The 26274-nt window shown below is 38.8% G+C and overlaps 1 protein-coding gene across 3 annotated transcripts in view; it reads left to right on the top strand.

Annotated features, from left to right (window-relative positions):
• CCDC169 (coiled-coil domain containing 169) overlaps positions 1-20815 on the top strand; it is a 29237-nt gene extending 8422 nt beyond the window's left edge. For 2 of the 3 annotated variants that reach the window (XM_090133067.1, XM_031615632.2), the window contains exons 5-8: positions 11082-11180; positions 11310-11363; positions 15418-15494; positions 18611-20815. In XM_090133067.1, coding sequence (XP_089989193.1) covers positions 11082-11180; positions 11310-11363; positions 15418-15494; positions 18611-18713 — 333 coding nt within the window. In that variant the 3' untranslated portion in view covers positions 18714-20815. The remainder of the gene's footprint in view (positions 1-11081; positions 11181-11309; positions 11364-15417; positions 15495-18610) is intronic. The other variant, XR_016462721.1, reaches the window with a different exon arrangement.
• The last annotated feature ends 5459 nt before the right edge of the window (positions 20816-26274 follow it).

Here is a 26274-nt window from a genome sequence, read left to right on the forward strand (position 1 = left end):
TGGATATTTTTTTTTTTTCCAAACAGCCAATTAAAGCAATGACAGAAGAAAATCCTTCCCATCCCATTTGCCTGTTTCAGTGACTTGATTTAAAAATACAACTGGGATTATTTTTGAAAAGAAGTCTTGAGCACAGGACATCGGGCTAGAAAATTTACAGCAGTCCGCTTCAGACAAGGTTATTCCCATCAGCCTGTAAAGCACACACTGGCATTCTCACTGACAGTATTAAAAGTGTTTATTTCCATCAAATTTCCAATGTTCTCTTAACCAATCCAATTACACCTTTGCCAGGCACCCGGAGAGCCATTACCAGTTAGATAATCTGTAAACTTTATCAGCAGTTGTGCTGCACCAATCCAGTACATTTCTAATCCCTACTAAATTCTGCTTTGCCTCCTTACCTATGAGCTGTCATTCTATGAGATTTGATTATTGTTTCTGCAAATGAAAGAATGACAGTGGAACAGTAAGATTCATTCTACCAAAAGGAGCCTAGGAAACAATTTGGAGAGTCCTACACTTACTCAGTGACACCTAGGGAAGTTTTTCATCCTTCCAGTTTAGAGTGAATACATTTGGCTATTATCCAAGAGTGAAAAAAAATGCTTTGAAATATAGAAAAAGCTTCATTTTGGCTTGTTTTGATTGTCAGGAGATGGAAAGAGAAAGAAAATGGATGTGTTTTGGGGACTCTGCTGTCCTTTTTTTCACTGAAGCTATCAGGAAAGTCCATGTATTTTTACAGTTACCTTTGTAGAATGCAGAGCTCCTTTTTCTTTTCAGTTTTGGCAGATGAAACATCTGTAAAAAAATGCACAGATCAGTTTGTGGTGTGTAAGCATAAAGATTTATCCAAATCATTTTTATGTTTTTGGGAATTGTTCAGAGGAGCATTGGGGAATATTTAGCTTCACTGCAGATGAGAATAAAGAACAGATGTGGTGAGTGGGTGTAGAAAAGCAGAGATCAGCCGATCATCAGTCTACATTCACTCAGAGTAAAAATGCTGAGAGTGTATATATAAAAATTGTGTGTGCTTTAAATAAGAAGTACACTATGATATTTAGTTCTCAGCTTGCTGTTGCATATGAAGTGGAAAGATAGCAAGGTGATTCTTCTAGCAAGACGATACCATTTCAAGAGTATGGCAACAACAGACAGTAAGCAACATGCTTAGAAAGTGAAATAGCCTTTTAACCTATGTTCTCAAAGAAGTTAGTTACTCATTTTGAGTTATTAGAGGCACCTCTAATAATTCTTAATTTCATTACCAGTTTCAGCCATGTTTAACAGAGGAGATATCTCAAAGGCATTAAGGATATTTGTCTCACTGAGCTTGTCATTTAGGGTCTTATGTAGTCAATAGAAGGAGAAAAGCATATCCATAGAGTAATTCATCTCATTTAGAGGTAGGTAGGATAAAACATTTTCTTGATTTCAAGTGCAACAGGGAAAATAAAGATTAGTCATCAGGGACTCTGGCAGTGAGCGAGCTATAAAAAACTGAAAGAGAAGAATACAAATGCAAATTCTGAAGCGATGAAGAAGGAAGCACAAGGATTTTCAGTGTGCATAAATTGCAATAATTGTTGCAGATGGCTTGCACTGTTTTCACTTCAGAATTAGAATCTTACTGATGAATGATTCCTTGCTGTTAAAAACACCCCTAAATCATTTAAAAATACAGTTATCATTCTTGATATATTCCTTTTATTTTATGTCACAAAATATCATGAAGGTATCACAGGACAGTAAATGTGGATCCATTACCTTCAACACACAGAATAGCCAGGATTTAGAAAACCATTTTTGTGTACTGAGGGTTGATTAAAAATAACCTAAATGGTGACAAGCACAGGGGAATTGCAACACTGAAAACTGTTCAGTCAGTAATTTCTTTTATATCCAATGAATAATACAAATGTCATACACTACTTCAGGAATAATTGCAGAAAGAATGCCTTCTCTCCAAAGCTTAACACGATGTGAATTTTGTTTACCCCTCTTAACATATTAAGCATTCATTTGTTCACATTTTGTCATTAAGTGTGTTTTGGTGAAATCCGTGTTGTCTGCTGGATTCCTCTATAAGTAGGAGGAAAATGATTTTATTCTCTCTCACTGTTTCTGCTAGAGAGGATCCCTGGATAACAGCTTTAGTATGCTAATACCAAAAGCATACTACAAAATCAGTTCAGAAGAGCACACTCCTGATAGCATTGCCTTAGCAACGCTCTAGTTAAAATTAGCCAAGGAACGAAGGTTTCTGTGATAAATCACTGTTTTCAGTACTGCCCAGCACCATGGCTGAGAAAATTCTCACAATAGCAGCCAGATACTTCCTTTAAAGCACTGCCTTTGTGAGACCAGAGTGACTACGTGCAGCACTCCTAGCAGATCAACCTCAGGGTTTTTCCTGTGTGTTTTAAACCATAAGCAGAACGTGTGGCAGTGTCACACTGGAGAGGGTGTTGGCAACATAACAGGAGAGGCATCCAGTGTTTATGAAAACACAGAAGTTGTATCACAGTAGGTGTTGTTAACTGCCTATAGGGAACATCATCACTTCCTAATGGCACAGGAGACGTTGACAATTCTTTCAGCAAGTCAAATGAATCTAGTTGCTCTTGCTGGGTTACATCACCCATAGCTCTGTGACAAACAGATCTGGTATCTGGTCTTTATTGTTGAGACTGGAAGTATTTTGGAGAAAGTTTTGTAGTCTGTCTCACAACACTGAGCTGCGTCGTTCCTCCTGCCAGACTCTTTTCATCTGACTTAGGACAAGTGTTTTGGATGTCTCCAAGAGACCTTTTTGACTCGCAGTCCTTTCCTTTCTTTTTCACGTTGCCTTTAGTTGTTCCTCCTGGCAGCCTTGCACAAACCAGCAGACTGGTTTGTGGTTCTCACAAATCACGTTGTGGGTTCCCAGAGGCAGAACGCACTTTGTATTTCAAAGAAAACAATTGGGGAAAAACTTGCAGTCGACTGACATTATTAGCTGGCCGCTCTCCAGACTCCTGCCTGTTCAGGAATTTCAGGAATTGCTTAGCAATTGTTTGGGACCCTTGGATTTCTCCCAAGAAAGATTTGTAATGAATTTCAAGGCCTTTCCCAAGCCTCACAGGGGAGATACGAAGTAAAATATTTTGGATTCAACATCATCTTTTGTTTTAAATGTGAAGTACAGCAATGGAGGTCTGCGTTTTAACTTCCTCCTCCCACTTTGGCAGATGATAAAACAATGTTGTGGGCATCATTGATAGAAGGATTTTGGTAGCACTGCCCTACACCTCTTTAGCTGGAGGAACCAGAATTTTCCAACAGATCTCCAGACAAATTTCCTTACCCTGGTTCTTGACAATATGTGATGCAAACAGGACTCTTTATTCTCAAACGTTATCTGTGATTCTGTGATTCATGCATTTCAACTGTTTCAAATACAAAGAGCATGCTAACCACAAGGGGGCACTTGGCATTTAAACAAGTGCAGTGATTTTTTCTTCACCTGTACTGAAGCCTTTACAGCATCTATTGCATGCACATTGATTGCATATTTTATGTAGGGATGTGCTATGCTAGGTAATTTTTTATGTATCTTTTTCAGTAACTGCTACGAAATATGGTTAAGTGAGTTTATTGATATCAACTTAAAATCAATTTTAGTTACAGTTAAGCTAAAGATGTGACGTTGCTTTTTGCTCTTGGTGAGCTTAAAATGTTTTCAAAGATTCAGCTAAATCACCTGATGATCCTCAACTGTTAGAGTTGGAAGGAGGGGAGTTCATTTAATATGCAAAAATTAATTTGATTTAAGATGTTAAGTACAGTGAATTGCAGAGTCATCTTTTGTGCTTTCGTTGGTGGTGTTTTTCCTACACAACTGACAGATGTATTCCTTCTGTTCTAATTTATGGAGAAAAATTAGAGGATTAAGGCTGAAGCAAATTGCCATATAGATCAGTAGTCTACATGAGCTCTGATGAAAGCAAATTTCAGCCTCTCGATGATGTCATGTATTTGTCACCTTGTCTGTTGTAGAGTGATTGATAGAAATTGTCACTTCTGTTGCCACTGGTAGCCGGGCAAGGAAAAATCCAGAATCAGAATAACTCATGTGGGTGGCTTTAAAATTCGGTTGCAGTTCCCTTCTCTATAAATTCATTTTCTGGCAAGTGCTGAGCCAAATATGTAACTTCAGACAAATGAAAAGAAAATTATGTGAAAAAAAAAAAGAACTGTAGAATTGATGTTCCCTTTGTGAAACTCTGGGCTTTTGCCACTGCTGGACACAAAACTTAATGTATCATTGCCCTGAGAGTGAATCTTGCTAAGCCTTGCAACATTCCATTACATAAAGAAAGTATTCAGTTAAAATCTCAGTGTGTCTTTTGGCTTACCAGCATGCTGAGAGTGGCTTGACATGGGCAACTTAATGAAAACTAAGAATCTTAAATTCAGGTTAAATCCCTTAGTCAGCTTATGTCTCCTTTTTTAGGAGTACATTGTCCAGCTATTCAAGGCTTAGTAGAAGAACCTGCTATAAATCTGACCTAGACAATATTTCAGTATCCAGCTAAACCAATACCATTAATAAATTCAATTGGCTTCTAAAAATCATTTTCAGAATTTATCTAACTGGCTCATCTTGAAGTCTTGTTGACAGTTTCTCCTGGGAGATTGCTGCATTGCTTGAAGGACTTCTGTTTCTCTCAAGCTCTCACTGGTTCTTGCTTTGTGTAAAGGTTTTTTTGAGCTCCTAAAGTTCTGCTACTGTCAGGGTTACTATACATTTTAAACCATTTACTTGTGCTATTTTGTTCTTTTAAGCACCAAGCTGATTGTGTTACTATGAGCACCAATAATTGAATCTCTTTCAGTGAGTTTTTTCTCTGCTTGCTTCCCACAGAATTCAGTAAAGGCAAACCTAGTCCTTAATGGTTTAGCTAAGCTCATATGCTGGTATTTCCCACTTCTGGAAATTGCTGTTCAGCAATATTCAGTTATAGAAGGTCTACAGCTAGTTCTTCAGTTATTTCTTTGACAGTAGGGGTGAGAGGTAACTTATAACTTATAACCAGTCTTTACTAACATGGGTCTCTAGGACCTCTCTGAAGTTTTACCACTTTCTCATTCTGTTTTTGAAATTGCCTTCTGTAATGTATGGGAACTTGGAGAATTTTGTTAGTTGAATAGGAACATCTGTCTGGCAAGATTTACATCAGAACTTCAGTATTCCTATTCTGAGCTCTGCAGCATCTGTTAGGTGCCTGGACCCAGAAGTAGAAATCAGAAACAGTTTGCTGCATGAATTTCCTAGGTATTCCGTGGGAGAAGAGAAGCTAGATTAGAATTCACATCAGAATGTATAATAGAAATGGAAAACCATTGGGAAATTGGTGAGAAAGGTACGAAGAATTGTCTGAAATCCTGTCTCCTTTCCAGAAGTATACATGACCTGGCAGCAACTGTGACTTCTTCTTTCTCCATCCCTTTAAATTTTGACTGATGAGCAGCCTGACCTCAAGAATTATTTCAGCATTAGTAAGTAAGGGCAATCTCAAGACATGTTGTTCTATGAATTAAAGCTCTTACAGTGTCAGAGCTTACAGTAAGTCTGAAATAATATTTGTTAGTTAATTTTTAGTCTGTTTGGCAGAAGAAATTGAATTTCTAGTATAACATGGGTTGAATATGCATATCAGGTTGTGCTTCATCAGTGCACAACCAGAGACACCATGACTGCTGGAAAACTTTGCTTTGAGGCTCCATAAGGGCTTTCAGCAGAAAATTAAGCAGATTGATTGTGTTCTTATGGAAAACCAAACAAGCAAAAGTTCAGATGCCTACCTAAGTTTTACAGCAAAAACAAGTGTGAAGAATGTAAGATTCTGCATAGTTCACTGTAGGATGTTAAATTTTGCTTGAAGTGTAATTTAGACATTAGTCTCTTTCTGATTTTTTAGAATTAATTTATTTATTCATTTAATTTTGATTTTTGGATTTTTTCCCAATCTATAAATTGGGAGTGATTTAAATTTCTTATTTCTCTGGAGGCACACAGATGATAATTTATTATCATATTATCAACTTATTTCTGTCTGCTTGCTCATCAAAAGTGGTGATGTAGTACACAGTTCATTTGCTTACAGCTGGATATCATCCTTGATCCAGAGCTGAGTGAGTGCCCAGACATCTGCACAAGACCAGCTGCACTGGCAGCAAAATATAGACAACACTTCTGAAAAGGTTAAAGAAAAAGAATAATGATAATTTTTTAAGAGATCTAAAAGTAGTCTGCTCTAGAGGTAAAAGAACTCAAAGAAATTAGACCAATACCATCATTGAGGATGTAACCAATTTGCTCTGTTGTGACTAACAGCTACAACACCAAGACTTGCTGTCTTCAGTAACTTATGGACAGTCTTGAGGGTAAATAAGTAATGGAATGTAGAATTATACAGAAGAAATCTTGAGAACAGCATGAATTTTTGTATTTACTGTGTTTCAGCTTACTATGATGACACAAAATATGTTGTGCAAAAGTATGCTGTCATATGACTGTGGGCTTTAATGTAGTCAGGTCAAGAAGGCAAAAAAATCAGAAACCTTCTTTTAATACTGCACAGACACTGATGCAGTGAAAGAGCACATGATCCTCGTGGAATTTGGCTAAATCTTTAATCTGTGGTTTACTCGTTTACTTTCTGTCCTTGAATTGGAGAACATTAACTGTATTGAATATAGGAGCCTTCTGTATCAGGACAAAGGTTTCATCTGTATCCAAGATACTTCAGCTTTAATTAGGAAAAAACTAGAAACTCCATTCTTTTCATGTCTCCAGTGTGTCTGTTATAACAGATTAAAGATAGTAACAGTTCAGTCATGTGTGAAACATTCTTGAAAGATATAGCTCTTCTGTATGTTTATTTTCTTCCTTCCTTCCTTCCTTCCTTCCTTCCTTCCTTCCTTCCTTCCTTCCTTCCTTCCTTCCTTCCTTCCTTCCTTCCTTCCTTCCTTCCTCTCTTTCCTTCCTTCCTCTCTTTCCTCTCTTTCCTTCCTTCCTTCCTTCCTTCCTTCCTTCCTTCCTTCCTTCCTTCCTTCCTTCCTTCCTTCCTTCCTTCCTTCCTTCCTTCCTTCCTTCCTCTCTTTCCTTCCTTCCTCTCTTTCCTTCCTTCCTTCCTTCCTTCCTTCCTTCCTTCCTCTCTTTCCTTTCTCTCTTTCCTTCTTTCCTTCTTTCCTTCTTTCCTTCTTTCCTTCTTTCCTTCTTTCCTTCTTTCCTTCTTTCCTTCTTTCCTTCTTTCCTTCTTTCCTTCCTTCTCTCTTTCTCCCTTTCTTTCTGAACAGTGGGAGGGGTTATTCTCTTGGCAGCTTGTTTTAAAGGCACTGTGTCTTCTGCCATGCTCCTGCAAAATCTTGACTTTAATGAAAATCATTCCTAGGGAAATCAGTAACAGCAGAAGTGATTTTGTGAAAAATAAAGTTTAGAGATGAATAAGTAACATGATGTACAGAAAAATATGTGAAAGAGAATAAAAGATGGAATGATTTGCACATACTAGAAAGAAGACTGGAGATTTGGAACAGGCAGATGCAAGAGATAGATTCACATGTTTGGTGGATACATTACTTTGTAGATTTAGAAATAGAATGTTTTAATGCCCAAAGATGAGGATGTAAGCTATAGACCTAGGCTATACACAAGTACTGGTTTTCTGGATCTGATATTTATATGATGTTTGCAACTCTGGCCATTGCAGGGGGGTTGGAATTACGTGATCTTTGAGGTCCTTTCTAACCCAAACCATTCTAGGATCAATGGGGAAAAATTACAAGGGAGTGGCTAACGTTTTATCATATCATATTGATATGATATCATATTATATTTCTCTCAATGTTTAATGCATAGGAATCTGGTTAATAGAATCATAAAATTAGTTAGTTTGGAAAAGACCTCTATGGTCATCAGGTAACCATTAACCTAGCACTACCAAGTCAATCACTAACCTTGTCCCTAAGCTTTACATCTACATGTCTTTTAAAGACCTCCAGGAATGGTGACTCAACTGCTTCTCTGGGCAGCCTGCTCTAATGCTTCTCAACCCTCTCATGAAGAGTATTTTTTACCTGATATCCAACTTAAACTTCCCCTGCTGCAACTTGAGACCGTTTCTTCTTGTCCTCTTACACACTGCTTAGAAGAAATGGCCAACTCCTTTCAGGTAGTTGTAGAGAGTGATAAGATGTCCCCTGAGCCTCTTTTTCTCTGGGCTAAATAATCTGAGTTCCCTCAGCTGTGCCTTGTAAGACTTGTTCTTTATAGACCATTTATCTTTGTTTTCTGTCTTCAGACATGTTCCAGCACCTTGATGTCTTTGTTGTAGTAAGGAGCCCAGAACTGAACACAGTACTTGAGGTGTGAGGAGGGCAATCACTTCCCCGCTCCTGCTGACAAACTTTCTGATACAAGCCAGGATGCCATTGGTCTTCTTGGCCATCTGAGCACACTGCTGGCCCATATTCAGCCAACTATCAGCCAGTACCTCCAGGTTCTTTTCCAGTGGGCAGATTTCCAGCTATTCTATCCCAAGTTTGTAGCTTTGCAGTCTGGCTTACAGTCATTGAGAAAAATTAACTGATACTGCTAAGACAGTGGTCAGATGGTACTGAAAGAATTCAATTATTCTGGCTAAGAAGATGCTTAATTTAGAAATAAAAAACTAAAATCCTGAAATGGATACTTCTTTTATTCAGAGGGCCTAAGCAGACAAATGGAAAAAGCCTGACTAGACTGAAATGGTGGGATAACAAATATTAAAGATACAAACTTTGCAGGAGTGATCAAAACAGAGATAGATGTGGTGCATAGCAGATAAAAGGGACTTACATGCTTTAAAGTTCTTTCTTTATCATCTACTTGGATGAAATCACCTTGAGGAAGGATAGGAAAAAAATTATCACAATAATATTGGGTAGTTTTTCTTGTTTGTATGTACTGTTTACCCCTTAGCTATCTTTGATTCGTACTACAGGCAGTGGAAACCTTGTCAATACTGTCTGCTGAGTGTATAGATTCATTTCTAAATTCATCTCAGTAGGCATCTGTGGTAGAACAGTTATGTAAACGGAGACTTGCAGACATTTCAGTACAGAATAGCCTGCTGCTGCTCCAGAAGTATGTGTCTCCTGTACCCCATATGAGATATCTGTCACATACAGATGTCTTAGGCACCTTGGAGCATTTCAGATGGCAGCTGAATTGAACCTTCTGTAGCTGTTCAGCTGAATGACTCTACGCATCGCTGATGGCATTGACTGTGACTCTTAGTAGGAGCTTAGTTCACACATGGACACTCAAATGTAGATATTCTTATCTCAGAGTGAATCCCGTCCATACTGTCAAATATTTGAATGATTATAATATTTCAATGGATATGAATTTGAATGTAACATTATTAGATTATTACTGCTAATATTTCTGAAATGTTAATTTATTAAGAGTTGTTCATGATAGGCAAACCTGGACTTTTCTGTGATGAGATAATAGTTTTTGTTGTCAGGATAAGTACAGTAATTCTGTATACAGTATATAACTTCTAATGAAGATACCATGTCACAAGAGAAGTGGCTGATAGTTTGTAGAGAATGAAAACTAGTAGATTTGTTGAAGGAGGAAATAGCTGGCAATTACATGAAATGTAAGAATGAATAGGAGATTGCTGGGAAAGTACAAGCAGAGTTCTTCCAGGACCAGATTTAGAGCTAATCTTAACGTGTTACGCGTTACCTTTATGCACAACGTAGAAATAGATGATGGCATTTTCTCCTTACACTGATTACATAATAAAATAGGAATGTGGATGTTGTCTAGAAAAAGAATTACACTGAAGATGAGATTATTAAAAATGGCATTTAAAATATAATATTATAGACCAAAGTATTGAGGAAGAAGTAAATGAATTTTGTTATGAATTGAGAGCTGATCACCTGGAATCTGGATATTCTGTTTGATCCCATGTTGACTGTGAGCCATCACCATGCAGCTGTGAAAGAGCATTACTGACATTGGTCAAGACAATGTGATAGCTTCTGGAGTACTTCATGTTCCAGTACAGTTCTGCTCTCCAGCTGTGAGAATGGGCTCCAGGTGGGTTATAAATGGGCTGCCATAACAGTTAGATGAAAGGACAGCCAAACTGTGTGAGAGACCGTTGTTAAAAGCTCAGTTTGTTTATCCTATTAAAATAAATGTTGAAATAAGCCATTCCTGGCTTCTGTATGTAACACCAGGGAGGAAGAAGAGCAGTTATCTTAAATATAATTACAATAGTAAACAGGTCAAAACTGACCTTGAGTAATCCGAGGCAGGGAATTAGAACAAATAGTCTGTTGTTAGTCTCCTAATAAGAATGTATCTACTGGACAGAGAGGATCAATCTATGAAAGAGATTATGAGAAGCAGTTTCCTCTAGTACTTGGATGTGTGTTCTGATTGCACTGCAAAGAACTGGCCAGTGCTAGTGAGCAAAAATGGACTCTGCCATGGTTACTCTAGCTCAGCTCATTTATACACAAAGTAAATGGCTTCATTTATAAGACAGATTGCCCCAAAATACTGCATTTTAGCCAAGATCTTAGGCATTGCCACTGACACCTCACATGCCTTATTAGCATGTCCAGAAGCTTCCTTTCCAAGTGGTTTGGAAACGGATGTGTGTTCTTCCTACAAAAAAAAAAAAAAAAAAAAAAAAAAGCATCAATGAGAGTGAATTTTGTTTAGAAGTAAGGAGCAGTTCTGTCTGGTCACAACAAGGTGACTTTGCTTATCTAACAATGCACACAAGTATGGAAGACTGTATTTGTTTCTTATTAACACAGTGGAAACGTGTAGTTCACAACTGATACTTCTAGCATATGGTTAACTGCTATTGTCTCTGTGGTGTGCCAGCCTGAACCTTGTAAACAAAAAGTGAACAAGAAGCAGAGTGACAAACACAGTAGTGCCTGAATAGTAAGTAATGTAGTAGTGATGTCTTTGTTCAGAATGGACATATTTGTTTTATTTACTGTAACCACAGGACTCCTTAAAGGAGGTTCTTGAACAACTTAAAGAAGAGAAGAAAAGTCTCCAGAATCAGCTAAAAGATTATGAACTTAGACTGGAACAAGAGGCAAAGGTTTGTAAATCACTGTATGCATCTAGTCTATAAAAGCTGTTACGTTGTCTGACAGACAGACAAGGTGTGTAGGACACACAATAGAATAGTTTGCCTAATGTTTTTCTGTGTTATTTATTTTAAACATAGGCTTACCACAAAGCTAATGATGAGCGGCGCATGTACCTTTCAGAGATTTTGCAGGTAAGAAAAAAACTTGTGTGACTCAATAGGAGCTGGAGCATCTCTCTTGTGAGGAACGGCTGAGAGACCTGGCACTGCTCAGCCTGGGGAAGCAAAGACTGGAAAAGGATCTTGTCAGTGCTTATAAATATCTAAAGGATGAGAGTCAAGTGGATGGGTTCTTCTCAGGCTCTTCTCAGCAGTGCCCAGTGACAGAAAAAGGGCAGTGGGCAAAAACTGGAACATAGGAAGTCCCATGCAACATGAGGAAAAAATTCTTTACTTTGATAGTGACAGAGAACTGGAACAGGCTGGTTTTGTCAATTGGAATTTCATTGCTCACAAAGATACCCAGTCAGTACCCTAAACTGAGAAAGCTGAAGCAGTTTTCTGACACTTGCTTGCCCATCCAGTAGTGACAAGACTATTGTGCTGCAGTTCAATCTTTCAGATGAAAAGAGCAGAACCAAATTATTAGTGGCATTGACACGTTAAGAAAACTTCTCTTTTTCATGTTTCCCCCTTTTTATCTTTTAAAGCCAAGGTAACCAGTCAGCTCAGATTGACAATACAATTAAATTTACAAGATAAGGGATAAGGTACTTTGTTTTTATGAACTCAGAGGTTAAATTTTATTGCTGCAAATTATGTAACACATAAAAGTTGATAGTATAAACTGCAGGGAACCTGTAAAGATTTCTAGTACTTCCTGTTGTGAAAGAACTCTTGATTCCTCAATAATGTAAAAGTAATAGCTTAGTGTGATACTCAAGAATGATTGTCACGTACTCGATGTCATCTGTAAGTGGAGTGAAAGGCTGTAATTAGCAGTGTTTCCATGTGTTTGCTCAGTGGGCAAGTGATGTGGATCATTTCTGCTTTGGGAAATCTGAAGGAATTTCTCAAGCTAGCTTCCCAGCATTAAAGCCATAAATAACTCAGAAAATGTGAATAATAACTGTTAGTATCTTTATATTAAACACTGAAGCTGGGAACTGTTGGAGGAAGAAGATAGGACATAAAAAGATGATTTCATTACTATACATGGTAGCAGGAGGAATACCTATGTTTGGTTGCCTAGAAAAGCACTTAAACCTGCATAAAACATTGTTTGAAGTGAGGTGTATGCACTGGCACATTGCCTAAGCAGGACACTGGGAACTAGTGTATATTATGTTTTCAGTAATCGGTTGCATTATTTCAGAACAATTTGGGGGCAAAATAATCATTTTTTGATTAATCTGCCAATCTCCAATTTTCTGACTGCCAAACATTGTCTGAAGTAATTGAAGACGGATCCTCTGTAATCTATGGAGGTAGAAGGATGTTTAAGGTGCAGACCATCACACTTGTTTTAGATGAAGTGGATTTCCTAGGCACTTTCCTGTCTATATACCTGTGCTGTAGGGAGAGCCTAGTGAGCAGTTTAGATTGGATGTCTGTCTTTTACAGTGGTAATCTGAACAGGGTAATCATTCTCATCATGGATGCAAAATAATTATTGACTCATCTGGTTCTTTCTGACCCCTCACTGCTATGACCTTAATTTCGTTGTTGCTCTTACATTATTTTCAAATCAACATAGCTTGTGCTCCTTGTTAACAATTCATTTTGTCATCAGAGACAAAAGCAAATTTGCACTCAGCCTAGACTTCTTCAGCTGTGTGAAAATCTCACTGTTTGAGTCTGCGCTGTAATGCTGGCAGCAGTACAGTTAGAAGGATAACAGTATACCACAAGACGTTATCTTGTGACTGCAGTATATTCCAGTAACACACACTTGATTACAGGGAATGGATATAATGTCTCATTAGGCCTTCTTTCCTCATTATTTTAATGCTTTTCTTTAGCTCACAGCAAAAATAAACAAAAACCACAAATACAATGGAAGTTTTACTGATAGGTGCTAAAAATTTGCAGCTGCTGAAAGCTTTTGTTTCCTTTCTGCTGTGTTTTTGATCCCTCCTGCAGCCTTCAGCAGAAACAAAAGAGAGAAGTGCTTCTGAGCAGCAGTTGCTTTTATTTATCTTTTTATTACCATTGGCTTTTCTACTGTTTTTTGGGGTTTTTTTAAGTACTTGTGTTATCTGAGTGCTTTTCTTGTTTGAGTTGGCTGAATCCATAAGCATATAGTCGATTTAAAGTTCTATTTTTTAAAAAAGTTGAATACTTCACAAATTGTAGAGTTCAAGCTAGAGGCAGTGCTGTTCTGTGGTGTGTTCTGGTTTGCTTTTTTTATGTTTTATTCCAGTCTGAAAAAACACTGGTTTGTAATTTGGATTCCACAAATACCAAAGCACCTACTGGTAGTATTCAGAAATTTGTTAGAGAAGTGGGCAAGGATGAACAATTGCACATCTTCACAAAAACCATTCTCTCAGGCCAGATTTTTACCACAAACTTTTAGTAACATAGAAGAGGCTGATTTGTGGCTGGGATTTCTTTGTGGAAAAAGATCACTATAATAGATAGGACCAGCTGAAAAGTTGCTTGTGCAGCTTGGGCTCAGTTTAGTTGGGGTGAGCCTGGAGTAAACTGTGCCAGCAAAAACAATGCTATGGACAGTAATCTTATATACTGACAGTCTATATTCATATAAATAAAAAGCAACTCTGAAGGCAGTCAACACTTGGTTGTTATCTCTGGAACAGGTTGCCCAAGGAGGTTGTGGATGCCCCATCCCTGGAGGCATTCAAGGCCAGGCTGGATGTGGCTCTGGGCAGCCTGGCCTGGTGCTTGGCGACCCTGCACATAGCAGGGGGGTTGGAACTCGATGATCATTGTGTCCTTTTCAACCCAGGCCATTCTGTGATTCTGTGATTCTATGATTCTGTGATCTTGTCACAGGAACACTGCTCAGAAAGGTGATAAATGATAATAGCCACTATCTTCAGTGGAGTTCCTTGAGTGAAAATAATATCTTCCCTTCAAGAAATTAAACCTGTGCAGATCCCATTCTTATTTATGCAAAGCACTCCAGAAAAATGACTTCAGTTATAGCTGGGTTTGCTATGACTGAGTAAGGAATACTTGGCTAATACACTGTACAGCTAGAAGCACTGTAGAAACCATTGTCTTATAAGCAAGACATTTCTTTTCAGAGCTGGATCTTCTTTTCCTCACAAGGGCAGGATGTTTTCAAGTGTTTTGTGAAATGTAAAGTTTAATTTAGCCAGACTTTGTGTAGGTTACTCCAAAACCTAGTACTAGGCTTTCAAAAGGTCTTTGCTGTCCTGGTGAATGTGCTGTATTGCATGTCATGATCATCATGTATTTATTGCATGTTTCTGATGGATCTCTTTAAAGAGGTTGAGAAAAGTCCATTTTCTTACATTAGACACCCAAGCGTGACACATCAGCCAGACAAGCCCTACACTTGCTGCATTTTCTGTTTTTCTCTCCATGGCATAGCTGACCCTCTGAAATGTAGTGCTAGTAAAGGTAACTGGATAAGCAAGCAAGTGCTGGGTGAGGAGGGAGCTCTGCAAACTAAAGAACAGCAGAAGCAACTGGTTTGATCCTGCCCAAATTCTGCTAAATGTAATTCCAAGGGTAACAACTATTTTTTATCAGTATGTCCAGAATTGTAGTCATGATCTCCAGAGCATGCAGAGATTTCCATGCTGTGAAACTTTTTAAAGTACTTCTTGTTCTTAATTAATGCTTTAATCATTCAAAAGTACAGCTAAGTTACTATCATTTTGGTTTTGTATCTCATTCAGAGAAGCATGTTTCAAACATAGTGGTTCTTCATTGGGAACACAGAGCGTGACCAAAAACTTGCTAATTTTAAGTTATACAGTCTCTGATTATCCAACATAATAAGTAGTGATACTTGTGTATGTCAAGGAATGTTGGCACGTGCTGAGTTCCCAAAATCAATTAGACACTGGCATAATAGGTGCTTTAAGTTCTCTGAGGCAGTAAAACCATAATTTGTCAAAATCAGTTTGGAGAAAGCTTACTTCATTAACTATGATCGTGATTAGGATTTTATTTTATTTTATTTTATTTTATTTTATTTTATTTTATTTTATTTTATTTATTTATTTTGGTAAAATCTCTGCTGTTGCAGACCTCAGCTATGCTTAAAACTGTTGAAAGGCAAAAAACAGATGCTCTGACAAGCAACGGAGAAAAGCAGACACTGAGGTATGCTTTTGTTTATATTCTTTCTTTTTCTGGTTTACTTTTTAACTAAATATATTTTTTGCATAGTGCAACTCTCTGTTCATTTAAATATAGCTAACCACAATCCTATGATAACACACCAATCTTAACATTGTTTTTGATACTGCTTTTCAATCAGTTTTGCTTAATGCTAAGCATGTGGCATGATTGGAAATACACATGCTTTAAGCAGCCTTTTTGAAATCTACCATCTCTCTGTTCTCCCATCTCAACCTGTGTTGTTAAAAAGGGATCTTCTTTTCTTCTGTTTTACTGTGGAGTTGGGGCCCCTTTGGTCCATTAAGAGTAATTCATTTAAATAATTGCTTAGTTTGATACTTTTCAGTGAGTAGATATTGTAAGGATTTTTAGAATGATAATGTTAAGTGATTTTAGATCATAGAATCATTGAATATCCCAAGTTGGAAGGAACCCATTGAATTCAACTCCTAGCTGGCAACACAGAAAGTCTTCGTATTTCTGTTTAATTACATGGGTTAGAAATTTAAATATGAGAAGAGCCCACCTGTTCTGAACTACAGAGAAATAAAATTAATTTCTGATTGTAGTGCTTGTGAGATTGCTTTGAAATTGGAGATGTATTTTTTAACTGAACCAAAACGTTAGTAATATAATGTACAAAGAATATAGGGAGTCACACAAAATTTGGGTTGAACCCAGTATCCTGCCTCCAGTTGCGATAAGTAGATGCCTACAAAAGGGCAGGCAGATAAAATGTTTGCTTTTGGAACTCTCCCAAGTATTTGGAGACTTCCTAAGTTAAAACTGTTTCTGTATGTTCAGTATCTCACAATAAATACTCTTCCATGAATCCACTTAATTATATGATTAATACTAGCATCCATAATATGTACTAGGAACATCTACAAACGTAATGAGTAATTTATAAATAGGAAATGTGTACACATATTTGCTTACCTGCATTTTCCCTTTCACTCTGTGTAAGCATCAAATAACAGGATTTCAAAAACTGGAACGCTCCAGAGGAGGATTTTAATAGAATATGAATTAATGTCTCTAACTGAAGTTTCCCAATACAGAAAAATCCATCATATTTTCTCCCCATGTTCCATTGTGGAGAGGGTGTGAGAGAGTAGTGTGGTGGTGTGTAGCTGCAGGTCAGTGTTAAACCACTTGTCTCACAAAATAAGTATTGTAACAAAATACCCCTTTCTAACAACTTCACCTCAAAGGAATTTTTCTTTTAGTTGTCCTTAGCAGCAAAGGACCTGATTCTCAAAGCATTGGCTTTTACAACCAGAATCTTACAATTTTCACCTCAAATTTGGTCTTGGTAGACAACATAGAGATAAGAATCAGACTTCAGTATTGTTTGTATTTTAAGTTCTAGATACAGGCAAATGTCCCTCGATCATGACAAACTTATAAAACAGCCACTGTTTTATTCCTTTTATTTATGTTTTGATTTACTCCCTGAAGGTTCTTCATTCAAGCTGACATTAATGAGAAACAATTTCACTCAAGTTAAGAGAAGACCTGTGTGATTGAAAATCAATTGTTCTTGAGAATAATTTGATTTTCTTCTGTCCACAATTGTTCTGTTAGCCTTTCAAAAACCACCTGCAGTAACTGGATTTGAAACCATACTATAAAACAGTGCTTAATGTTTGTTTTAACCTTAGGTACAGATACAGGAAGCCCAACCCATTTATTAAAAAAACACTGTAACATTTTTGTGTCATAATTATGAACACTAACTTTTATTGCATTCCCATTCCTGGTTATCTAAACACAGAGGACAAGTTCAGTAGAGATCCTTTTCTGTGTTATTTCACGGCGCACCAAAAAAATAGGCTAGCTGACAGCTGGGAAAAAAAACCATGGATGTCTTGATGACTCGTGTCTCTGATGTAGTCTGAGGAGCCAATTTAATGTCATTCTGAGCCGTCACTGCTCTACTGAGGCATATAGCAGGGCTTATTAGCAGTTTCAGCACTGCACTGGCTGCAACTACCTAGTTATTAGTTTGCATCTGGCGTAGGTCCAGCTGTGTGCAGAAATTCCACACAGACATATGCTGTCTGCTTGGTCCAGTTCTGCAGTGTTCTTTGATTGTAAGTAATCTGAGTTTGAATGACCAGTTGGTGACTTCACAAACAGAGGCCTATGGTTCTGATCATCCAAGTTCTGGATGACTGCAGCTCCGTATTCCTGTGGGACCAGCTCTCCCTTTATGTGGATGTGTCAATCTCAAGAAGACTAAGGAGTCTTAGGGAGAGCTTTGCTGGCTGTTTGCCCAGAGATGTGAAGCTTGTGCAGATCATGTCATCACAACTCCTACCACATAACAGAACATTTCTCTGGCTGTCATGAATGTAAAGATATGACTTTGTGACATATTTTCCTTCAGAATGCTTATGATTTGAGAGAGACGCTGAAACCCTTCAGGCAATTAGGGCAATATACGGTGCTGTCTGCCCGGTGCAGTGATGAACAGGGAGAGAAACAAAGGTACTTTGTGTAAGTGTAGAGATGCTGCTTGATGGTAAGAATGAGCCTTCCAGTTTGAGGAATCACTGTTTCCCCCTTGGAGATTTGTTTACATTTTCACTGACTTCTCTTAGATCAGATGAGAACAGCTCCAGTAGGCTTCATGTAGGTGATGTGTGCATCCGTGATGAGTACCACTTCAGAAGTCTGCTAACAGCATTTCATATGTAAGATCTCCAGAGAATGATCAATAGACTGACACACCTGCAGAGAACTGAAACTGTGCCTCCATGGAGTGGTTTTCTATTTCTCGTCCGGGATTATGTAACTGATGATGATGTCTCATTAGCTTTCTCTTTGTGCAAATGTTTAGTATTCTGTTCATGTTCTTTGAATACCATCAATTAGATAACAGGAAGTAGTCAGGAATCATGAGATGAGGATTGTTTTAGAATGCAGAATAATTAAATGCTCTGCTAGCCCTCCAACCTAGAAATATACTTCTTTTTCCTCTCAGGGTTATTAATTCACCATAATAATCAGTTATGTTAATATAAAAAGCATGCAAATTTTTAGCTTACAGGAAATGTGACATTTGATGACTAACTTCATCCATTTTATTTCAGAGGGAGATGCAGCGTTCCGCAACGTCTGAAGATGGTTAATCCCCAAAAAGGACCAATTAAAAAGACTGCAGGTGTGATGCAGCTTCCAAAACTAAAACCCTGATTTAATATACTTTTTTTTTTTTAATCTGAAAATTTCTGATTTGAAAATGAATGTGTTTATGCTTTATTACACCAAACCCAGACCAGCACATCTTCTTGGCAGCTGTAGTGTAAGTTCCTCTTTGCTTGTTAGAATTGTTCTTGTAGTTGACTTTTTTGTTCTGGTGATCTCTGACTCTTTTCATTCTGGTTCTCATCAGTTATTCTGGGTATCTGGGAGCTGGGATCTTTGGAGAACATTTAGTCAATCTGGTGGAACTGGTAGGTAGTACTGTTGAGTCTGTATGATTTTTGACATCTCAATCAAGGGAAAGCGAATGCAGAGTAATATAACCTGAAATGTAATCTCTCTACCCAAAAAGTAAATCTCTGCAGTAATTCCATCCAAGAGCATATGGTATAGCAGCTAAGAAAATATCCAAGTAGTCTGATGTTGTTACAGCTGAATGTGCCTTTCATTTTACTCTTAAGAAGACCAGCACATAGCCAGTACCTTACAATAGAGTTCCTTTCCAACATAAAGTTATTTTTTTTCCATTACTCCAGCAGAGGGACGAAACACCTCCAACTTTTTAAAAAGTTGGCTTGTCGTAAAACCTTTTGTTTGCATGTTTTAGAAGCACACTGTCATGTCTAGCCATTACAGGCACCAGTTACAGAAAGAAATGAAAGAAAAAGTCAGTGTTTTTAATCAAGGATACTTCAGAACATGTCTTGTGAGGGGGGGTTGTTTCTTTTAAACATTACATACACATTATGTTTCCTGATATTGGCATGTTGTTATTTGCAGTTTGAATTCTCCTGTGGATGTTTTTATCCACAGTCTGGGTTCCATAAAAATCTTTATGTACTGTTCAGTGGTGCTGATCCATATATATTTACGGCCCAAAATAGTGCCAGTCTTTAAAATAATCTCTTCAGTGAACAGTAGGACTACTTTGTCTTTTCATTCTTAAGAATGCAATTGTAGTTTCATTACCTACAGCATTTTAGTCATTAAACTTTGACAGAATACTTTTTAGTAGCAACAGAAAAAATGTTTTGGTAATGAAGCTTCAAGCTTCTGGGTTACATCATAAAAGCTCTTGGCTAAGCAAATATGGTTGATTGACTGCCCTTTATTATTTTTAAGAGCATCCTTAGCTCTTTGCAGTATCTGGTAAAGCTTTTTGCCTCTTTAAGAGCAGTACAAATAGTTCCTTATTACTGGCAGCATTAAAGCGAGGCTGTAATTAAACTCTTACAAAAAGATCAATGATGCCATTATAAGATCCAGGGAAAGAAGACCTACAGTATTGTACAGCATATTCTGTATGCAGAAGTCGTTTTTCTCTTACATAGTATGAGATTTATTACAGATATTTCTAATGTTACTCTGATGCACCTGGTATAATTCTGTCCTACGCAGGCTGGTCTGCATAGCACATGAGGGTTCCTCTTCCTGTTTTTACATGGAAAGTTTCCAGATTTTATTTGTCATTGGGGAGAGAGAGAAAAAATCACCATAATGGTTCTGTTGGCATAAAAGACAAGGACATCTGCAGTAGCAAAGAATATCCAGTTCTTGGATTCATGCAGCAGACATTACTGCTGTCTCTAAATCAAATGTTAGTCAATGCAGTTGACTGTAGTCCTTGTAACACTTCACAGGAATTGGAAACTTTGCACCAGGATGACACAACAGCAATTGTTCACAGCTGGAGAGTTAATTACTTACCTCATGGGTACTTCTTGCTGAGGTAACAATTCTGAAGCTTAAAAAGAGGCATTTGTTGATATTGTTGATGCAATAATGACCTGAGGAGAGGAGCAGACTGTGTCCTCTTAGTCCCTATTTCAGCACACCAGGAGCAAGATCAGGATTTGAAACTCAGCAGTATGGTAATTAAGCCCTGAAACATGTGTTTCACCGTTCTAATTATGTGTCCAGCTGTAGCATTTGCTTTGCAAAGTGGTTATAGTTCTCTTTACTGTAGAAATTACTTGGCACTTCATTTCCCTCCTGTCTTTCTGAAAATAAGGGCAGGCTGATGACTTTGATGAGTAAAGTTTCTTTGCAACAGCAAAAAGTGTTTTGTTGTATCTTTGGACATGAATAAAACGTTTACACTGTTTATTTTTTGTTTGTTTGTTTTCTAAGAGCTTTCGGAAACCACGTAGGAGATTTTAGGTAGTTGTGTTGGGTTTTGGAGGTGGACGGTTGTTTTGAAATACCTGGATTTATCCTTCATGGACTTTTCTCATTACTATGCTGTACTATGAAATAGTTCATGTTTGCACTTGTAACAATGAACAGTTCTGTATCTTTACACAGTACCTTCTACGTGAAAGATTTCAGCACGTTTTGGAGTCATTAATCCTTCAATGCACAGTATGTAGCATTATTCTCATTTTAGGCCTAGAAGACTGAATCTAAAGTAAACAGGAGTCTAGAGAAATCTATTTTTTTTTTTCCCTGTTTTCCTGACAGGGTCACCTTTGTTAGTTTTGCTAAGCCACTGTAAGGTTAGTTTTATCTCTGTGCAATGTGTCCTAACAATGAATGAATCTGAATACAAAAATGGAAAAATGAATTGCTGATAGTTGTGGTCAGTGAGTGAATGGAGCTAAATATCAGAGGAAGATAGGATTAGAGGTGAAGGTTTTAATCTGGCCAAACTTCTGCAGTACAGAATGTAATTGGAATTTGGACGTACTGGTTGTAGTGTGTCTATAATTGATGGACCAAGAAATTTGATCTCTTAACTTTAGGGACTTGAGAGCACACTTCCTTTACATAGTTGCTCCTTATGTGTAACTGCACTGATTTCAGCAAGCCGTGACTTTGAAGTAACTGTGGCATTTGAAGTGTTGAAGCCTACTGTTGCTGGAAAGTATGAATTAAAAACTCAAATGCTGGTAAGCAAACATTATTTCCCAAACAACCATTCAATTTTTTTTTAATTCTCATGATGTACGTGGTATTACACCATGACTTTTGTTTGCAGTAAATCAGTACAGCAGCATGGTCTCCCTCTATGGCAAAATGAAATGAAAATGTTTACTGGATAGACACTGAATGTGTGGCTGAGTATTAAGTAATTAGGCAGCATAACCACAGACTCCAGAGAAATCGGGTGATGAGTTTCCTCATACTCAGGATATCATTAACAGTAAAAGAATGTTTTATTGCTTAAATACTTTGTTTAATGAGTTCCTCATACAGATAACTGAGTAGATGGAGCAGTTCACAGCTTCCCTGATTCCTATGATACTTCATTTCCACTGGTAATATCTACTGGTAATTTCTTCTGGTACAGATGAGATGTGTTACTTCTTAACACATTTCCAGTAGTGGAAGATGCTGCACAGGCATTATTAGAAATGTGATATGGACACAACAACTGACCAATAAATAAATAATGAAATGAACCCCTATGCTATTAAGCTTCTGCTCTTACCGCCAGTCCGGTGTCAAACGTAAACAGTGACTTGAAATAATTGGTTGGAAGCAAAGTAAATCACATGGATGAAAATCACATCTAATTGCAACAGTTTTATCTCTTCACAAGCAAGTGTCACGTGAATGGCAGGCATCTCTAGATTAGATAATGAGGCTTTTCAAAGATGGCAATATGTTATAGTTTAATCCTTTCATCCAAGGATACAAACATTTTATGTGGTTCCTTACAGGCTGTAGCCTGGAACCCAGTTCTCCTGGACTACATTTGTCTGTTCCTGTAAACAGCTAAGAACCAAACAGAACTTAAATGAGTATCTCCTCTCTGCAGGAGCAGCTTGCAGATGGAAACAGGCTTTGTACATGCTTCTTTGTGCACACTGATGCGTCACTCCACAGAAGAGGCTCATTCAGGCCACTCTGTCCTTTCAGGACTGAGAATGCAGTACTGACTTGATGCAGACACTCTATGCACCTAGCTAGGGAATGCTAATCAGCTACTTGTGCTTTTAGGGTATCTGGGTGGTTTGTAGTAGAGATAGAGCTGGGCTCCCAGCTGTAGGTGTGGTTTCTTCTCCTTTTGTATCCACAATTGCTCTGGTGCCATGGCCTGGTCTGCATTTGAGAATCTCCACTATGCCATCAGGATTTGGGGAAGCGTAACCCCTCTCACTGTAAGCAAAGAGCAAGTTCAAATCCACCTGGTGAGACCGAATGTGTACAAGACAATGGAGCTGGACAGCATGCATCCCAGTGTTCTAAAGCTGCTGGCTGATATAGTAGTCAAACCACCCTTCATCATATTAAAAAAGTCAGAGCTGTCAGGTGAAGTCCTTGGTGACTGGAGAAAGGGAAACATGCTTCTGTTTAAGAAAAGGAGAAAGAAAATTCTGGGAAGCTACAGACCAATGAGGGTCACATCTGTACCTGAGAAGATCATAGAGCAGATACTCTTGAGAACTATGCAAGATGAGGTGATCAGTGACAGGCAGCACAGCTTCGCTATGCTGTGCCTGACTAATGTGGTAGCCTTCCACAGTGGAGTGATGGCATCAGTAGACAAAGGAAGGGCAACTGATGTCATTTACCTGGACTTGTCTGAGGCCTTTGACGTGGTCCCACATCGCATTCTTTTCTCTGAATTGGAAAGATACCGATTTCAAGGGTGAACTGTTAAGTGGATAAGGAATTGGGTGAATGGTCACAGCCAGAGGCTTGTGGTCAATGACTCTGTCTAGGTGGAGGCCAGTGATAAGGGATGTCCCTGAGGGTCTGTCTTGTGGCTGGTGCTCCTCAACATCTTTATCAAGGACATAGATGATGGGATGACTAATGTAGTAATGGATTGACTTTTTATATGGTCTAGTAGTGATAGGACAAGGGTGAATGGCTTTAAACTAAAATGGGAGATTCAGACTGGCTATTAGGAGGAAATTCTTTATTCAAAGGGTGATGAGGCACAGCTGTCCAGAGAAGCTGTGGAAGCCCTATCCCTGGAGGCAGTGGATGGGTCCCAGGGCAGTATGATTTGGTGGTTGGCAACCAGCCCACAGTAGGGAGTTGGAATTGGATGGGCTTTAAGGTTCCAACCCAAGCATTTCTGTGTTTTTGTGCTTTAATATCAGTGGGTTCCTTGGTGCAGTCTTTATCTTGCAGACAAAGATGAACTTAATTTCCAGGCTGGTAGAGTTACTGGGTCCCATGTAACTTTTTCACCCCTTTTATTTTTGTCTGGTTCAAGACAACCTTGCTTCAGCACCCAGCTCTACAGTAAGCAGGACAGTATGTTTCTGGTGCTGAAAAGAAACGTGAAGATAAATACACCAGTGGTGAAAGCAAGCTCACTGGCAAAAATGCAGTGAGCCTGGACAAGCCTAACCTAACTCAAATGAGTGTTTCCTTTTATCTTACAATGCTATCTTACAAAGAAGGATGACATTTCAGCCATGTTGGTGCAGACTCTTAACAGCTGTAGCTGCCACATCTGATTGAAAATAATTACTGGTGAATATCCATGTTATGTTATTCTCCAGTGAGCACCCAGCAGTGCCACTCCAGTTTTTGAGGGAAAAACTCAACGATGGAAAGAGGAGGACTCTCCTGTGAGGTGTGGCTGGGCACACTCTTTGTTTCCCACTGCCCTGCACCACAGCACCAGCTGCCTCCTGCAGCGATCCGAGCCCTCTGACCACAGACACGTATCTCCTGGAGAATCTGTTCAGGAATGAGGTGGTTTGACTGAGTGCTGTGGGATGGGGAGCAGAAAAGTCATGCACAGCTGAAGAGTTATTTTGGGGAGATGGATGAAGCAACAATGGTTTGCCCCTTGACACATTGCATGCTGGTTAGGAATAGAATACTGATATGTCCTGAAAGAAAGAGAAGAAGGAAATACAAACTTGGGAATTTTGTGACCCAGCCCAGTGCTTAGAAGTTAGACATCTGCGTCTGAGCTAATCCCTGTCTGCTCCATGTGTAGACAATGGAAAGAAATAGAAATCTTGAGAGAGAAGTTTCTCACGTTCTAACAGTGAAGATTAAAATGGATCAGAAGGCCCACGAATTTCTCTGCATAGACCAGGAAGAAAATCTACAATAGCAAATTCACAATAAGCTGCATGATATAGATATGTAGGTTGAATCCTGTTGAAAACATTGTTATTTTTCTTGGTCTGGCTGGGGATAGTGACACCCAACATCAGGAGAGTTTTTGAGCTAAGAAGAAATACCGAGCTGCAATGTGACTCTCCTTTGGGTTGATCTTCTCAGCTTACAACAGGTCCTGTTCTTCAAACCCTGTATTTGTAGTGTGAGGTGATCTATTCTCAACTTACATTGGCACTTACAAGGACAAATCGCCTCATTTTTTCTTTCTTTTGAAGAGATTTGGCAAGCTTCGTGTTCTTTGGAAGTGAAAACAAACGTGCATTATTCTAAAAAGCCCCTCTAAAATGTATGGACCCCCAGGACACAGGTATAGGGAAGTACAGCCCATAGATCAATGAGCTACAGACCTCAGAAGAAATGTCATGCAATCATTTGGTAGGATCAATAATGTAGAGATCGATATTTTTTGTGTGTTCCCGTCTCTTAAAAAGCTGAGCTAGGAATTTACTAATGACGAGTGAGATTATTGGCTGGGCAAAGTTGTACTTGAAGGATTAAAATAGTTTGCAAGTCCTGCCAGGCCTGCAGTGGCTGGCAGCACAACTTCATTAGTATAATGTATTTCTAAGCCAAGGAAAATTTGTCCAAATACACTTAAAGTGTTTGGATGAAATCATCTGCCATCAGAAGTCATTTGTCTCTTCCTTAGGCCAAGCCTTTCGTCTCTCATTGGCACACGAGCAGAAGGGACAAATGCTACTCCTGTGCTGTCAGATACAAAATCACAGAATGGTTGAAGTTGGCAAGGATTCTGCAGGCCTCCTGGCCCAACCCTGCCCCAGCAGGGACACCACAGCAGGGTACCCAGGGCCATGTCCAGGCAGCTCTGGGAGATCCCCAAGGAGGAGCCCCCACAGCCTCTGGGCAGCCTGTGCCAGTGCTCCATCTTCCATACAGTGCAGAAGTGTTCCCGGTGTTCAGAGAGAACCTCCTGTGCTCCACTTCGTGCCCATGGTTTCTGGTCCTGGCCCTGGAGAAAGCCCCAAAGCACTGGGGATCCAGCGACCAGCACTCCTCAGTAGTGGAGGACTCCAGCTGCTGCCTGTCCTGTCAGATTTGCTCTTGTTGATAACAATGACACAAATAACAGATCCCTAAAATGCAGGAGTGATTTACTTTAAGCACTTTAGCACCTGCTGTTACTCATTAAGGGATTACCATGCCCCAGATTGTTACTGGCTGCCCAACGCCGATGATTTCAGCACACAGCACATTCCTATTAGTTCCCTTCTAATGGATGCTTGCCCTTGTGTTCTGTGCTATCTACAGCATGTGATTTCTCACCATGACATTTCATAGTGCCGCAAACTGATTCCTTCATCCTGTCACATTAAAGTGGTCGCCTGCAAGCCTGAGTCACAGGAGAGCTCAGCTGTTCTGTGCTGGCCTGGTGGCTTCCTGGCACCATCTGTTGCCTGATGCCGACACTGGTCACTGCTGTGCCCTCTTGGAACTG

This window comes from Phasianus colchicus, chromosome 1, assembly GCF_987193195.1.
Source record: "Phasianus colchicus chromosome 1, bPhaCol1.hap1.1, whole genome shotgun sequence".
NCBI classification, from domain to species: Eukaryota; Metazoa; Chordata; class Aves; order Galliformes; family Phasianidae; genus Phasianus; species Phasianus colchicus.